The sequence below is a fragment of the Oryx dammah genome, unplaced genomic scaffold (assembly GCF_014754425.2).
Source record: "Oryx dammah isolate SB20612 unplaced genomic scaffold, SCBI_Odam_1.1 HiC_scaffold_1, whole genome shotgun sequence".
NCBI classification, from domain to species: domain Eukaryota; kingdom Metazoa; phylum Chordata; class Mammalia; order Artiodactyla; family Bovidae; genus Oryx; species Oryx dammah.
The window spans coordinates 39,954,212-39,970,045 of record NW_024070185.1 but is presented as its reverse complement, the minus strand read 5'-3'; the positions used below and the strand labels follow the sequence as shown (position 1 = coordinate 39,970,045).

Here is a 15,834-nt window from a genome sequence, read left to right as displayed (position 1 = left end):
GACTTGTATATAGATCATGTTATTTGACCTTCACAATTCTCCTATAAAGTTTAACCTATTGGGAAATGTGTGTACCAATTTAGACACTTCTAACAAAGTCCTTGACCTAACAACCACTTTTCGCGACTAGACGATATGAGGCACATTTATATAAAACTATTTCTAGCCCCTACAACTCTGCAAGCTGTCCCAAGATAGCAAATATACTCAACTCAAGAATGTAGAAAATGCATTAAGACATATGCCATAACATTACATTAAAATGAAACATTAACTATTTCATGAAGTATGCTAAATACTCTATGGATTTAATATAGTACTAGTTATTATAAAAAGTGATGATATTGCAAGAGAGGAGCCTTCATTTTTCAGTACTGAGAGAAGGGAAGGGAATGTATCCTCAGCATCTTTGGGGATTGGTTCCAGGAACCCCACAAATACCAAAATCCCTGGATGCTGAAGTCCTCAGTATCCTCAAATTCTGCATCTGCAAATATGGAGGACCAACTGCTGTGACTTCCAACAATTCCTGCACTAGGAAACTCTTGTATTTTCCTCCTATAGTCCCTATGATATTTGAACATTTTCTTTTTCTCCTGAAAAATCTATAAAGTTACATTCAAAATTGGGATAATTCAATAGGATTTACAGGCTCTAAAATATAATTATTTAATAATCCAGTAGAAGTGGTATCAATAAAATCCCCTCACTCTTGTAGATTTCCTGGTTCAGTTGTATTAGCTCTTCACCTAATGGGTGGTCTCTATCACAGTTTTCACATGATAAATTCAATATCATGTGAATATTGACTCAAATATCGCAAGCACACTGGCCTCTATGATGTTTTCATGGTTAATGGCATTTGCAAAGACCATGTTTTATTGAGTCTGTAGTACAGTTTTAGTTTGGAGGGAGCTGTAATTTTTACCATCACTCATAGGACAGATCTTCTTCCACAGAGCATGTTTTATTTGTGAATGGACTCTCGCCAAGACCAGGCATTGGTCCAGGCTGTCCATGATATTGTAGACTCACTAATTGTAGGCTTCTCCACTTTATTAGTTCACTGAGGGAGCTGATGAGAAGATCTACACAGGCATTTAGCCTTGAATGTGGATTCACACCTTGATCTACAGGCTATCAAATACTTTTCCCTCAGATTATCACATAAACCACCTAAATTTACAGGATGGCCTGGGGTTTTATCTATCTGGGTTACAGAACTTCCGAACAAAATCACAGAAAATATAAGGAACCATCCTTGAGAATTTCTCATCACTGACCTGGCCTCCCTGTTAGATCACAAAATTAATCTCACGTTAACCCAGGGGCAGGCCTGGGGAGCCCTGGGATTTTCAGAATAGAAGACAAGTAAACAACTCAATTTAAAATCTTTCTCAGTGTGGCCTCAAGTGATTTTTTGGCTGCTCTAACCTGGGGCAATATTGTCTTCCAAAGAAATAAAAGTCTTACCGTGCAATCCGTTCCAATCAAGCATAGTCTTATCAACTGAAAAGTTTGTTTCAATAAGGGAAGCCAATATGTTAGGAAACTTGCAATACTTGTATGTATCATAACTGCCATCTTCCCTGTTCACCTTAATGCTCCGCAAACTACTTCTGTCTTGGAATCTTATAAATCATTCTCTACGAGCCACTAAAAATTTCCATTTCAAAACCATGATTTCTTCAAACCACAAGTCCCCAGACATTGTGGCTTCTAAAAAATCATGATGTTCATGCTAAACTATTTTGATCCCTTGCCCATATACACTCAACAGGTTTCCATCAAAATGTTTTATGATAAATCAATTTATTAGCACTTATAGGTATACGTTCTTGACAATCTTTAAAAAACGTTTTCTTGATTTTGTGTAATAGAATGTTAAGGGAACGACTCCAAATCCCTTTGCCATTTAACCCAGTCTTAATCTTCATCAAAATACTTTAACATTTCAGATTTTACATTGAACTAATAGATGAACAGTTTCCTTTTCCTTTGGTATTTTTTGCTATTTGTCTTCTTTTCATAGATCTTTAGCATAGGTTTGAGACTGGTGTGAACATACACTCCTGGCAAGTAAATTTCTAGAACTATAAAAGGAAGGCTTCAGATTTTTGTGATTTAGTTTTTCCACTTGCCTTGTTCTGCTCTGGGTTTATTGCCTTCTCAGCAAAACACAGAATATAATCAGGGTGTTTTTGTTTTTGTTTTTTTTTTTAAGTTAAGAACAAAGAAAGTAAAATAGAATCTGAGAGAAGCAAGAATAAAGAAAGAAGCAGGGCAGATAAACTTTCATACTTATAAGCTAACTGGAGAAGTAAAATTCTAAGAACAAAGTTAAGCAAGATGGCCCTCTGCCTGTTTCCAATATTCCCAGAGTCATAGAAAATTTGAGTCATTGTGAAGATGCTCTGTTGACGCTGTGGTAACCTAGGCTCCTTGTCCACTCTGGCAGCTCTCCTGCCACAGTTAAAGGCTCAAAACTAAGAGCTCTTTTTGAAGATCAAATGCAGAAAAGCATCACAAACAAAAAGAGGAATTCTGTTTGGAATGACAAAGCCATTTTAAAAAACTTTAACAATACTACCAGACATCAAAAAGCACACAAGACAAATGTGACTCCTGAGTTTTGAAAGTGAGTCATATACTGCATGCCACATATAGCAAAGGTACTGATGTTTTTCATAGACAAAGATAGTTTGGCTTCCCAAACCCATTTCCAGGAGGTTTAAACTCAACAAGGCTAGCCCCTCCCCATAAACTATTTATACTGGATGTTGGGCCATTTTCAATTGATTCTATTTAATTTTGTCTCTTTAATTGTTGGGTTCCAGGTATTTAATAAGATTATGGATTTATGGACTGAATAAGTAGGGATATAGCCTAAAGGCTGTTTCAAACTGATTGTAATTTAATGTGTGAGAATAAATGTTCATATATCAAATGTTTGGCAAATCAAACAGACATATGTGCAAACAAAAGCTAGTCATGCTTTTTCATGTATATATCTAATACAAAATATTTGAGTGTTGATAACATTATACACTGGCATATTTCATGTGTGTACCTGCACTCAAAACCTTTGTCAGACTTGGTTAGTCTTTCAAATAACTTTTCATCTAATCTCTTATGGTCTCAAAAGCTAAGGCTTTTTTTTCTCCAAGAGTAAGCACCCAAAGCAACTGATAAAGGGCCACCAACACTGGGACAACATTAAGGATGTCTTGATGACTGGCCCTCTTAAAACATTTGCTTAATACTCTTTCCTGTGCCTTTGGATCAGTTGAGAACTGTCAAATTTAAAAAGTTATACAAGCATAGCTTTCTCCTGTTCCACTGTTATGCATCAGTAAATCCTTCATTCTTTATGGCTTATTAGTATGTTTAAAAAGAAAAAGCAATCTGCTGCCAAAACCTGGCGCTGGAACCAGATGGGGAGGGAGTAGAATTTGTAATTCACAGAAAACAGAAAATTCCCACTGTCTGGAGTGTGGAGTTGTGGGACTTTTGCTTTCATATTCATAGCATGACAGTAAGAGCTTTCCATATATGAAGACTATAACCAACCATGTTTGTACCAATACATCACCATTATAGGGAGTGGAAAATGCACAAAAGCCCAGGCTAACAAAGTAAATAAAAAAAAAGTCCTTATTGAATAATAATCCTTTCTCATTTTTCACTGCATACATAACATTTTTCTAAATATAGAGTCATCTATTATTCAAACCTAGGCAGAAGGAAGCTATTCTGGGAGTGCCATCCTATCCCTCCTCCCCCAATGGTTGACAAACACTAATGGACATTCTTACAAATTGATTTACTGATATGATTTTTTTTTCTGAGAGACATGGGACTGGCTTCCTTTTGCAATGCAAAGACAACAATGACTGCTCCATTAAGAAATCCATAGGCAGCCTGTTACCTGCTTAAGGGGGAAAGACTTCCTTTGAGTCTCAATCAAGTTAATAAATTTAAGATACCTGGGAGGGTTGGGTACATTGAACTTTTGGCAGAAAGCCAGGACTAAAAGAGCAAATGTATTATTTTACTTTGTTTCTTTATGAGAAGAAACAGTCTGCTGACAAACCCAGCTTAGGAATCAGATGGGAAGGACAGGAGGGGGATAAATTGCAGTTTACTGATAAAGTGAAATACAGACGATCTTAGAAGCATTTTCATATATGCATTCCCTTTAACCAGAGTCAAGGGCCTAGACAAGGACAGTTGATGTGGTTGGGTCTGCCTTTGCTGAATCGGCTGATATTACCTGGATAGAGGTCAGGCCCGGGCTCTGGGGAGCATCCCACCGCCCTATCGACAGCGTCTCGTGGGGAGGTGGAGGGCTGCAGGGGCTGCACCGTGAGGCAGTCTGTGAGCAGGTCGGGATGGAGCTCTGCACTGGACCGCAGCTAAGAGAAGGAGAAAACAGAAGACAGATGGAAAAGGAAGGCTATTCCTCAGAATACCTTTTTCTGGAAAGGATATCATGCCCTAAGGTTCATGCACAAATATTTATCAAGTAACAACTACAGGTTAGGCACTGGACTTAGAGAGTCAATACAAGGGTCAGCTTTCCAATGCTAATAACACCTGGCAGGTGTTTCAGGAAATATGTGGCTAGAGGCAGATTTTACTTCAGGCCTTGATATTTCCACTTCTGGGAACCCAACTTCTTATTATGTTTTCTTTGATTTGCTCTGTATCTAATCAGAACTTGTAGTGATATCAAAAACAAACTCAAGTATATTTAGTCCATATTGTAAAGTGTTTTTAAAATACAGAGATATAATAAGATGAAAATATCTTAGAGATAATTAAGAATGTCCATTGAGATTTGACACCTACAGATTTTTTGGAACATGATAACAAGAAAAACCAACATCATTACAAGCAATAAACTATTCCAACAGTAAGGTACATAAAAAAAATAGACTTCATCTTATCACAATAACACAATAAATTCTTTATATATTAAAGAGCCATAAAAATATCAGAATAAAGTATAGATACAAAGTTATGTGATTTATTTATGAAAAAGAATTTTGTAAGTATAATCTGAATGGAAAAAAAATCACAATGGAAGATTTAGTTATATAAAAATACCAACCTCTGTTTGTCTAAAAACATAATATCTTTAAAAATCTAGACATATATTTGTCACAGATATTGCAAACAGTTACCATCTTCTGTCCTTTTTAAACATATATGTTCTCTGTTTAAAGAGAACATATAAGTTGATTTTGCCTTCATCAAGATAAAACTAACCCTTTAGATACAGGACTTGAGTATACTTACTCATTCAACAATTATTTAATGAGCATTAGATACTCTCTAGGCTCTAGAGATACTGTCTTAAGGAACTTACACTCTAGAGGGGAAGCAGATGATGAACAAATAAAATATATAACAGCAGATAGTGATAAGTGCTATAGAGAAGAGTGATAGAGAGAAGAAATACAATGAGTTAGAGACAAGCAATAGCAACCTGAGATAGGGGGCTCAGAGAAAGTCTGTTGGAGATGGCACTGGCAAAAAGCCTTGAGAGAAGTGAGGGAGTGAGCCCTGCAGACGTATGGAGGAAGAACTCGCATGCCCTGTGCTGCGTCTGGATTATGTGACGAATAGTAAGGCGGGAGTGGAGGGAGTCTTGGGCCTCGAGTAGAGAAACAGGAAAAAGCCGAGGTGTAAGTGGGGGAAAGAAGGAACAAGTTTAGTGACCCTCTCTTTCTTCCTCTCAGATGAGTAGATTAGAAAAGGGCCTTCCAGATCATTTAAAGCTTCTAATCACTCCCAGTCTAGAAATTATTAAATGAGTGAGGGAGGAGGTAGACCGCAGGATCTCCTGGGAAGGGACCAATTCACCGCACAGCACTTCACATGAACAAAAATTTTTTAAAAAGGAGAAACAAAAATGAGAATAAACCTAAAAAATATTCAGCACAATTGCAAAGAAATAAATGCAATGCTATAACTTTTAAAAAACTTATGAAATTATCAAAACTTTACAAAAGAGGTAGTTATAGTGAAAGTAGAGTGAGAAAAGCACCATAAAACACTGTTGGTTGGAGTGTACATTGTTACAAACTTTCCACACGATTTGGAGGAAGATTTTCTTAAGACTCATAATTGAAATTATTTGCTCTTAGAGTTTCTTAAGGAAATAGCCAGAAAAGTGGAGGAAGATTTATGTTCTTTATATTCACCACTCTATTGAGACACAGCACTATTAAAAATTAGGAAAAATTACTTAAATGTCTAAGAAAGTGAAAGTGACAGTCACTCAGTCATGTCCAACTCTTTGCAAGTCCATGGACTGTAGCCTGACAAGCTCCTCTGACCATGGAATTCTTCAGGCAAGAATACTGGGGTGGGTAGCCATTCCCTTCTCCAGGGGATCTTCCCAACTCAGGGATTGAATCTGGGTATTGCAGGAGACCTTCTAAGCCACCAGGGAAGCCGTAATTCTTTACCTTCTAAGCCCCCAGGGAACCCCTAATTACAGCTGATAAATGACGCTACATCAATTTGATGGAATATTAGGCAACCATTAGGATGATATTCATGAATATAAAGGCAAAACAAAATTATGTATACAAAGTGATAACAATTATGTTAAAACACAGCTAAAATACTGTAAGGAAATATAATTCAATATTAAAAATCATTTTTGTCCTCAGCAGCAGTATCATGAATTTATTTCCTGTTTTCTTTTCATTCTTTCCTCAGTTTTCCAAACATTCCAGTGATGTGCTGGAGCTGGCTTGCACCAATCTAAGAATGCCAACTGTGTCTACTTTTCCCAAACTTGCAATGACATCATATCGATAGCCTGAAATTGGTCATGATGATAGCATTTACACTATGGAAACTGACAAACACTGCAAACGGGCTTTCCCATGTGGAGAGCTGGTTGTTGCCAGTACAATGACTCTGATCAGAAAGAAAAACATACACACAGATACAAAACATCAGCAAATTACTATTTAGAGAACAGTATTTCTTGGAACTGAAAAAGCTTTATGAAGAGACAAACACATGTCCAGCTCTTAGTCCAAGAATATGAAAATGGCACAGCGACCCTAAGTTTAGGGAAGCAGTGTTTAACACATGTAGTGAACAAGACAATTATAATCTCCTTAGCTTTTGCCACGTTGGAATGTCTGCCCAAGATTATCTGAGTTAATGCCTAACCCTCTCAGGGCCTATGGAAGGTATGTTTGATATTTTGGTACTAACCTAACACATGCCACGTAAGAAAAACTGGAAAAAAATCAAGCCTTAGAATGAGTTCTGGTGATCACTTTTAATTTATCTTTCATTGTTAAAATGTGATCTGGGGCCCACATGTTCTACTAAGAGTAGACATGAATGTCTCTCTGCTTTCTATTACCAACTACTCTAGGGTTTTACAGACATGAGTATTGATGAGGTCTTTCCAAGGAATTTCATGGCCACGGTTACTTCTGGAGTTAAAGGCAGGCAATTCTTCCTTAGCTACAAGTATTCATGTTTTCCAAGAGTGTGATTCCATACAACTTTGCGGTGAGAGTTAATTTGGTTTTCTCTGGGATTAGACATGGTTCTACAAAGTGCTTCTTAAATTGAACAAACCTCAAGGACTTTTTTCTTTCTTTCTTTTTTTCTTTTTTTTGCTTAAGGTCCTTGAAGACCTTATGCAAAATTTCCAAAGCAGGGCCATATGCTTAGAAATGCAGTAATGGTATGTAAGTTTAGTATCTTTCTCTCTCTCTCAGATTATTAGACAAAGAAAAGGACTTCCAGATCATTTAAGGTTCTTAAACATTGTCTACCCAGGAGTTATCAAATGGGTGAGGCGGGATGCACACAGAAGAGTCTCCAAGGAGAGCTATCTTTCCATGTATCTATATTATGGTTTTATATTTGGAGTGAGAAATCCTATTATTTATATAAAGCAGTATCTTCTTAGCTCTTAAGAATATAAAAAAGATAGAGGGAACTTTTTCAGTAGGGGATGGTCTCTAACTGTGACTCTCAAACCTGGACATGCATCAGAATCACCTTCATGCTCCAGTGCAGAACTGATGATTCGGTGGGTTTGCAGTTCATTTCTGTGAAGTTCCCAAGCCATGGTGATGTTGTTGTCTGGGAACCATGCTTTTGGAACCATGAGGAATCCTGATAAGAAGATTCTCTAAGAAAATGCTAGTTAGAAGAGATGAGACTTTTCTGGTCATGAGAAGAGAAAATGAATTGCAGAAATAAGGGATTATAAAAACCAAACTGACTTTATGACATGAACCTCATTTTATTTTCCTGGGCTCCAAAATCACTGTGGATGGTGACTGCAGCCACGAAATTAAAAGATGCTTGCTCCTTGGGAGAAAAACCATGACAGACTTGGACAGCATATTAAAAAGCAGAGACATCACTTTGCCAACCAAGGTCCATATATTTAAAGCTATGGTTTTTCCAGTAGACATGTATGGATGTGAGAGTTGGCCCTGAAGAATTGATGCTTTTGAATTGTGGTGCTGGAGAAGACTCTTGAGAGTCCCTTGGACTGCAATGAGATCAAACCAGTCAATCCTAAAGGAAATCAACCTTGAATATTCATTGGAAAGACTGACTGATGCTGAAGCTGAAGCTCCAGTACTTCGGCCACATGATGAAAAGAGCCAACTCGTTGGAAAAAAAACCCTGATGCTGGGAAAGATTGAGGACAGGAGGAGAAGCAGGCGACAGAGGATGAGTTGGTTGGATGGTATCACCAACTCGATGGATATGAGTTTGAGCAAGCTCCGGGAGAGAGTGAAGGACAGGGAAGCCTGGCGTGCTGCTGTCTATAGGGTCACAAAGACTCGGACGTGATTTAGCAACTGAAAAACAACAACATGAACCTCATGTAACCATTTCTTATTATGTTTCCCTTTAGATCTCATAATAATAAATGGTTACATGAAGTTCATATCATGAGTACAATTTGGATTTTTATACTGTTGCAGGGATAAAAAGGGTTAAAAATGTTCACCCCAGTTTAATACTTGCCCTGATAGGACAGCAAGAACATGCCCTTTATGGGGCCTTTACTGTTCTTTACATACAAGAAACAAATATCCTCTCCTTTCATTTGGGACACCAGTCCCGAAAGGCAAAGACAAGAAGGCAAGAAGAGTTTCTGTGATGTGCACCACATACCAAAGATAGGTATTTCCATAAGGCCTCGACAAAACCCTTTGCTCCTCTCAAGAGCACTGTCTCGCTGTCTGCAGACATCCCATTTATTATGCTGTTCATTCCTTTTGCCTGGAATGGCTTTCCCTCCTCCCAGTAGAATTTCTCCAACATCCAATTTATGGCTCCCTCCTGAATGAAGCCCCCTCTGACCAGGTCAGCCCCAACAGGGCTTCCCATGGTATATGGAGAGCTGCAGAGTCTGCTCTCAACAACCCTGCAACTGGATATATGTTTAAGGCTTTGTTTCTTGTTATGAGTTTAGTCTGCACTATCATGAAGTCCACAAGGACCCGGTTAGCTGACTGCCTTTCTAACTTTCAAACCCCATGGCACCTGGCAGGGTGGGACCAGCATCTGGGTAAATCATTCAGTGCCAGCTGGATTTGTAAGAATGAGACACAATACTTTATCTAAAGGATGCTACAATCTCTAGTGGTGTGTGGATGTGTTTAAAAAACACAATTGTTCATGTCTTAATTACCTCTCCTGAAGGAGAATTTTAAAAGATACAGCAAATGTGTGCATGTTAAGTCACTTCAGCTGTATCTGACTCTGTGTGACCCTATGAACTGTAGCCTGCCAGGTTCCTCCGTCTATGAGATTTTCCAGGCAAGAATACTGGAATGGGTTGCCGTGTCCTCCTCCAGGGGATCGTCCCGACCCAGGGATTGAACCCATGTCTCTTTTTTCTCCTGCATTGGCAGGTGGGTTCTTTACCACTAGCACCACCTGGGAAGAAGACACAGATCATAGTTACTATATGGGAAAGGCTGCTGCTGCTCTGCCCAGATCCCTTCTGATCCCTTGGATTAGCTCTGAACTGCCCTGTCTCCTAACTTTCCTGTGCCCACCCCCCAGCTTCTGCATACTTTACAGCTAACAGACACCGCCCGCCCCCCAACCAATACACAAATGCATGACCAACCAGCGCTTCTTAGTGCCAAAGTGGGACAAATTCTGAAGTGTAAATTATAGTCCACAGCTCCCAGTAGGGTCGTCCATGTTTATAGCTTTAGCCCCTTCCTTCATTCCTCTCCTATATTCTCCTGGGAGCAGTTCTTTAACAACTCACAGGCACCTGGATCTTTGGCTCACAGTCTGCTTCTGGGAGCACCCAACTTAGTAAATGCCCACAAATCCTTTTTATTTGTCTCAGGAATTCAGAGAGCCAATCAGCAGCACTCAGAGATGCTCACACACACATACTGTTTCCTTTTCTTCAGCTCCTGCTCTGCTCACACACAGGTATAGTATAGTAACCATATGCTTAATGAAAGTAGGGTATCCTGGGCTATTATCTCTCCTGTGTGCTTAGTATGTCCAACTCTTTGCAACTCCATGGACTGTAGCCCAGCCGGCTCCTCTGTCCATGAAAATTTCCAGGTAAGAATACTGGAGTGGGTTGCACCCAGGGACTGAACCCAGGTCTCTAGCATCTCCTGCATCGGCAGGTGGATTCTTTACCACTGTGCCACCTGGGAAGCCCCTGGGCCATTATGGATGTGACTAAAAGCATAATTGTGGAGCCTAAATTAAAAACAAAACCCTAATTTACAAGAATAATTAGCATTTAAAAGAGCCTCAGACATCACTAGGGCCAAACCTCTATCTTATGTACTACTGCCCTATAGCAACCCCAGTAGAGGCTCTCAGACTCTGTTTGATTCCCTATGGTAACAGGCAACTTTCTTACCTTGGCAGTTAGCTTTCATTTCCGATAGTACCAACTATCAGAAGTTTTATTTCATACTCAGTCCGATCTAGCCCTCAGCAACCTATTAGGATTGCACGTGTCCTTCTTTTCATAGCGGGCTCCCCTGGTAGCTCAGACGGTAAAGAATCTGCCTGCAGTGCAGGAGACCCAGGTTCAACCCCGTGGAGAGAGGAGCCTGGTGAGCTACAGTCTCAAAGAGTAGGACACGACTCAGTGACTAATACTTTCACTCTTTCACACTTTCTCTTCGTAAACCTGCAGTAAGGTTCACGGACATACTAGGAAGAAAAGAGACCTCTCTGAGTCTCAGAAACCAACCTGTGAATCTTTGAGTGTTAATAATCCTGATCATTAATGACCCATTTTAGGGCTTAATTTCTTGGCCTATCCAGGTGCAAGTAAACAAACTGGCTCCTTAGCTTGCATACAATCTCCCATTATGAAATATTTGTTCTAAATGATAGTTTTTCAGCGTTAATAATGAAATCACGCATCAAGTCTTGACAAGGTTCCCGCATTTGGTAACTTGAACTGCTTTCCTAACAATGCAGGGATTTTTCCTAATAGCTAAAAACAAGGTACCGTCAATTGTGATTTGTATTTGTTTTTTTTGTTCAAGACTATTCTGTTAATGTTTATAAGCTCTTGAAACAAGAGACGGAAATTCTATTCCCATCATTTTCTCATTTCAGATATGATTGAATAATCGTCCAAGATTAAGTGAGTCAAGTGGAAATAATTAGGAAAGGGAAAAAGGCCCAGATTCTTCAATTTTTGGTTCCATTACATTTTATTCCAACAGCAAAGGCATTCTGTTATTCTGAAGCAAGACATACTTCCAAAGAGAAAGAGGTACAATCAAAGGCCTTTTGTTTCCCCTTTCTCCAATGAGCATCCTCTATCTGGGCTGTGCATGTTTATGCATCATCTTCCAGGGATTCCTTTGTTCTCCAGAAATCAAATGCCACCAAAATATGTTTATGAAGAAACTCAACCAGAAGAAAAAACAAATAGGATTTTTTTTCCGAGGGTTAAGGTTTAGTACCAGAGCATTCTCATCAAGCATTCTCTATGACACTTTGAGCAATGTGGATCCTGGGGAATTAACTCATTGCCAAAAGGCTTAAAAATAATTACAATGAATTAACCTATTATATTAATTACAATTAATTTCCAGTTGAATCGAAAATTTCTATCTTTAAGGGATTCCTCAGCCCTGACATTTATGAAGTGGCTTTGGCTTATCATAGGTAATTAATCTCCAACAATCTGTTATCAAACTCATTTCCTTTGGGAATGACCAATTTGCAAAGAAGAAAAGAAATAAGAGTGCAGACTTAGAAAAAGAGTATTGGAAGAAACTTCTTCATGAACAAGAGGTATAGTCCAGCTGGACACCCTGCATTTCTATAATAGGAAGTACCTATTTGGTTAGCACTGCCTCGAGAGGCCAAAAATTTTGTCTTCATGAACATGCCAAAATATCTCAATAGATATACATACCAGGGTATATGTCTCAATAAGAGACATGAAAAATAAATTCCTGTAGAGATACAACATAATTACTGGCTATCTAGTAAAAAACGGTGATTGATGAAACAATTTCAGAGTAAGAAGAACAAATGTTATGCACCAGGGCTATAATAACGCTGTCCAAAGGAACTTTCTTGGATGATAGAAAAGTTCTGTAGAGTACTAGTTTGTAGGCATTAGTCACATGTGATTAAAAAACACTTGAAATGTAGCTAGTGGAACTGAGGAAGCAACCTTTATTTTATTTTAACCTAATTTTAATTAATTTAAATTTAAATGTAGGCTAGTAAACTGCCAACTTACTACATATCATGGTGGCAGTTCAGCTGTTGCTTAAATCCCTTCAATGACAGGGAACTCACTTTCTTACAACTCCTCTGTGTTCCACTGTTAAATTGATCTAGTCATTAGGAAGGTCTGCCTCAAGTTGATCTGTAATCTGCCTCCCACAATTTCCACTCACTGGAATTTATTTTTCCCCTCTTCCCTCAGACCACATAGAATAATTCTGTTCATGGTCTACTTTATATTTCTTTTAATATATGAGAAATCTTAAAATGCTGCAGTATTACAGAATTTCAGCCCTAAAAGTGGCTGTAATTTAGTTTGTCAGTCATTCCTTAGCAGTTGTTTTTTTTTTTCCTCCAGGTTGAATATCTTTAGTTTTTAGTATAGATAAGAGTAATGTTAAGTAGGAGGAGATTTGGTCTCTTAGTCTGACAAATTGTGGTTCAGCTACCAAGTGATCCAAGGCAGATACATTCACTTGTCAGAGTGTAGTTTCCCTTCTGTAAAATGAAGATGATATCACTGAGCTATCTTGGTTGCTTTAAGAAATAAATTAGATAATATTTAGAAAGTTCTTGAAACCCTGCTTGGTACACAGAAGTCATCTAAAACATCAATCGCTGGTTTCTCATGTAGCATATTCTTACATTTACCACACCAATTTCTCTTAACACTGGAATTCACTGGATAGCTAAATGTGCAAATGCTATCCCAATACTAATACAGTGAACTAGCTGTTTGACCAGGAGAGAGTATAATAGAACAAACACATCCCTTGTTCTAAATGTTCCACTTCTATCAATTCAACCTAAAGAATCATTTCTTAAAATCCATATTATATTATTCATTCATTCATTCATTCCATTTACTGAATTCCTTACTGTGCTCCCCACACTATACTAGGCCTAGAAGATAAAGTCATGCCCAAGATAACCTAGTTCCCTGCCCTTGCAGAGCTTATAGTGCAGCTCAAATAAAACTTGCCATTGGGTAAAAAATTCTTAGATCTTTTTTCATATGTGATGCTCTTTATTTCTGATGCCTCTTTATATTCAGAAGCTAGCTTTTTAAAGCTTCATTGCCATTTGGTGGTACAGAAGCTCTTGGCTGTATTTCATTTGATTCTATCACTCAGCTGGCTACCACATTCCCCATTTCAGGACCATTTACAAACTTAATGAAAATATTCTCTGGCATCAAAGATTATGTTAAATGATGGTTCTAAATTTCCATCCAAGAGTGAGTTATCTCTGGAAAACAGCCCATACTCTATTGACATTAACAGACATTAACAGCTCTTTAAGCCATTAACAGTCACTTAAATAATAGTTTATGATATGATCATGAAAAATAAGAGTATGGGCTCTGGACCCAAAATTACCTGGATTTGAGCTTCTGTACCCTTACTTATGAAATGTTAGACAACTATTAAGTAGTTAAACAAATCGCTTTAGCTCAGTTTTCTCTGTACAATGTGGGTAATTTATAAGGCTTTTGTTGGGGGATAACAGATAACATGAGATAATAAGCTATTTCACCAATAATGGTATATAGTCAATGTTTAACACATGCTAACTACTATTTCTATTCTTATTTTTTTCCCATTAATATTCTGTGGAAACATTTATAGCACTCTATTACATGTACCTTTATTTTCTTTTTTCTCCCATCCATCTTTAGATATTTTTCTCTTTATTATTATCATACAATAGTACAGTAATATGACAAAGGAAAAAGAATGGAGACTTTGGGTTCATGTAGATAAAAGTTCAAACTTCATCTCTGCTACCCACTAACACATCGCCTTTGGCAAGATATTTAACCTTGAAAGGCTTCCGAACTATCCTCTGTAGAATAGTGGTGATAACACCAACAGTATGGGGTTATTATAGGATTACAAAAGGTGATCAACAGAAAGTGACTAGCATAGTACAATGTTATTATTATTATTATTATTATTTTTTGCTCAAGAAGAAAAACTATTATAATTGTTAGGACTGATACTTGTTATTGCTTAGCCACATAAACTGAGTCTGGGGCCAAACAGTGCCTTAATGAAGACATTAGCACAGTTTTTGCAGAATGAATATCACTCAAATTATTCTATCTCAGAAGACTGTAGCTAGCTTTTACTCAATTTTCTAGCTGGACTTTTTCAAATCCAATTATATTAGAAATCAAAACCAACAACAAAACATTTTCAGAATACTCTGCGGGATTTTAATACTTATATAGATGTTCTATTTACCAAAATCTGTACAACTATCTAGCTATCCTAAATAGAGTTGGGGAATTAAAGTTAAAAGTATGTTGAAATCAGAAAGGTATGCAGGTTGGATTTTCTGCATTGTTTACATTTGTAAAAACATCATTTTCCTCCTAAGTCAATATTATTCTAAAACTGACACCAAGAATCCTGCTTTGTTTTCCTCACTGGAAAATGATATACAAATGAACATAGTCAAGGTAGATTCAAACTGTATTTGGAGGAACATCTAAAAAGCAGAACCTTAAATTGAAGGGTAGATTCTTTTTTAGACAAATACAGAAATATTGGCAACCCACTCCAGCGTTCTTGCCTGGAGAATCCCAGGGACGGGGGAGCCTGGTAGGCTGCCGTCTTTGGGGTCACACAGAGTCGGACACGACTGGAGCGACTTAGCTTAGCAGCACAGAAATATTAACATGGAATTTCACACAACCAGGAAAAACATCCTCCTTTACCCTTTGAGGCCGGGTTATAAGGCTGTAAAGACTCAAAGGAAGACAAAAGGTTTGCTTCTATCATGGCTTCATAAATTCCTCCTGATACCAGCTCATTGTCCTAATGTGACCACACACATTCCATCCCATGCAGTCAAGTGTGGCATTTTCTTTCTATTCAAGTATTCTCAAGGTTTAATTAAAGCAGCCAGCTATCTAGTAATTACGTCCCCCATCCATCTTACCAGCTTCTTATTGTCTTCCTTTGAATTGATTTCTGACTACAGCCCTTCATATGCTACAGTTTAGTAAGTGTGGGGAGAGACTAACTGCAGAAGTTATTTTTCCTTCCTTTCATTTAATTAAAACAGATT

General features: G+C 38.0%; 1 protein-coding gene across 1 annotated transcript in view; it reads right to left on the bottom strand.

The window, feature by feature from the left end:
• GLIS3 (GLIS family zinc finger 3) overlaps nt 1–15,834 on the bottom strand; it is a 501,883-nt gene that overhangs the window by 83,482 nt on the left and 402,567 nt on the right. Inside the window, exon 7 of the mRNA XM_040244340.1 lies at nt 4,274–4,415. Within this exon, the coding sequence (XP_040100274.1) occupies nt 4,274–4,415 (142 nt within the window). The remainder of the gene's footprint in view (nt 1–4,273; nt 4,416–15,834) is intronic.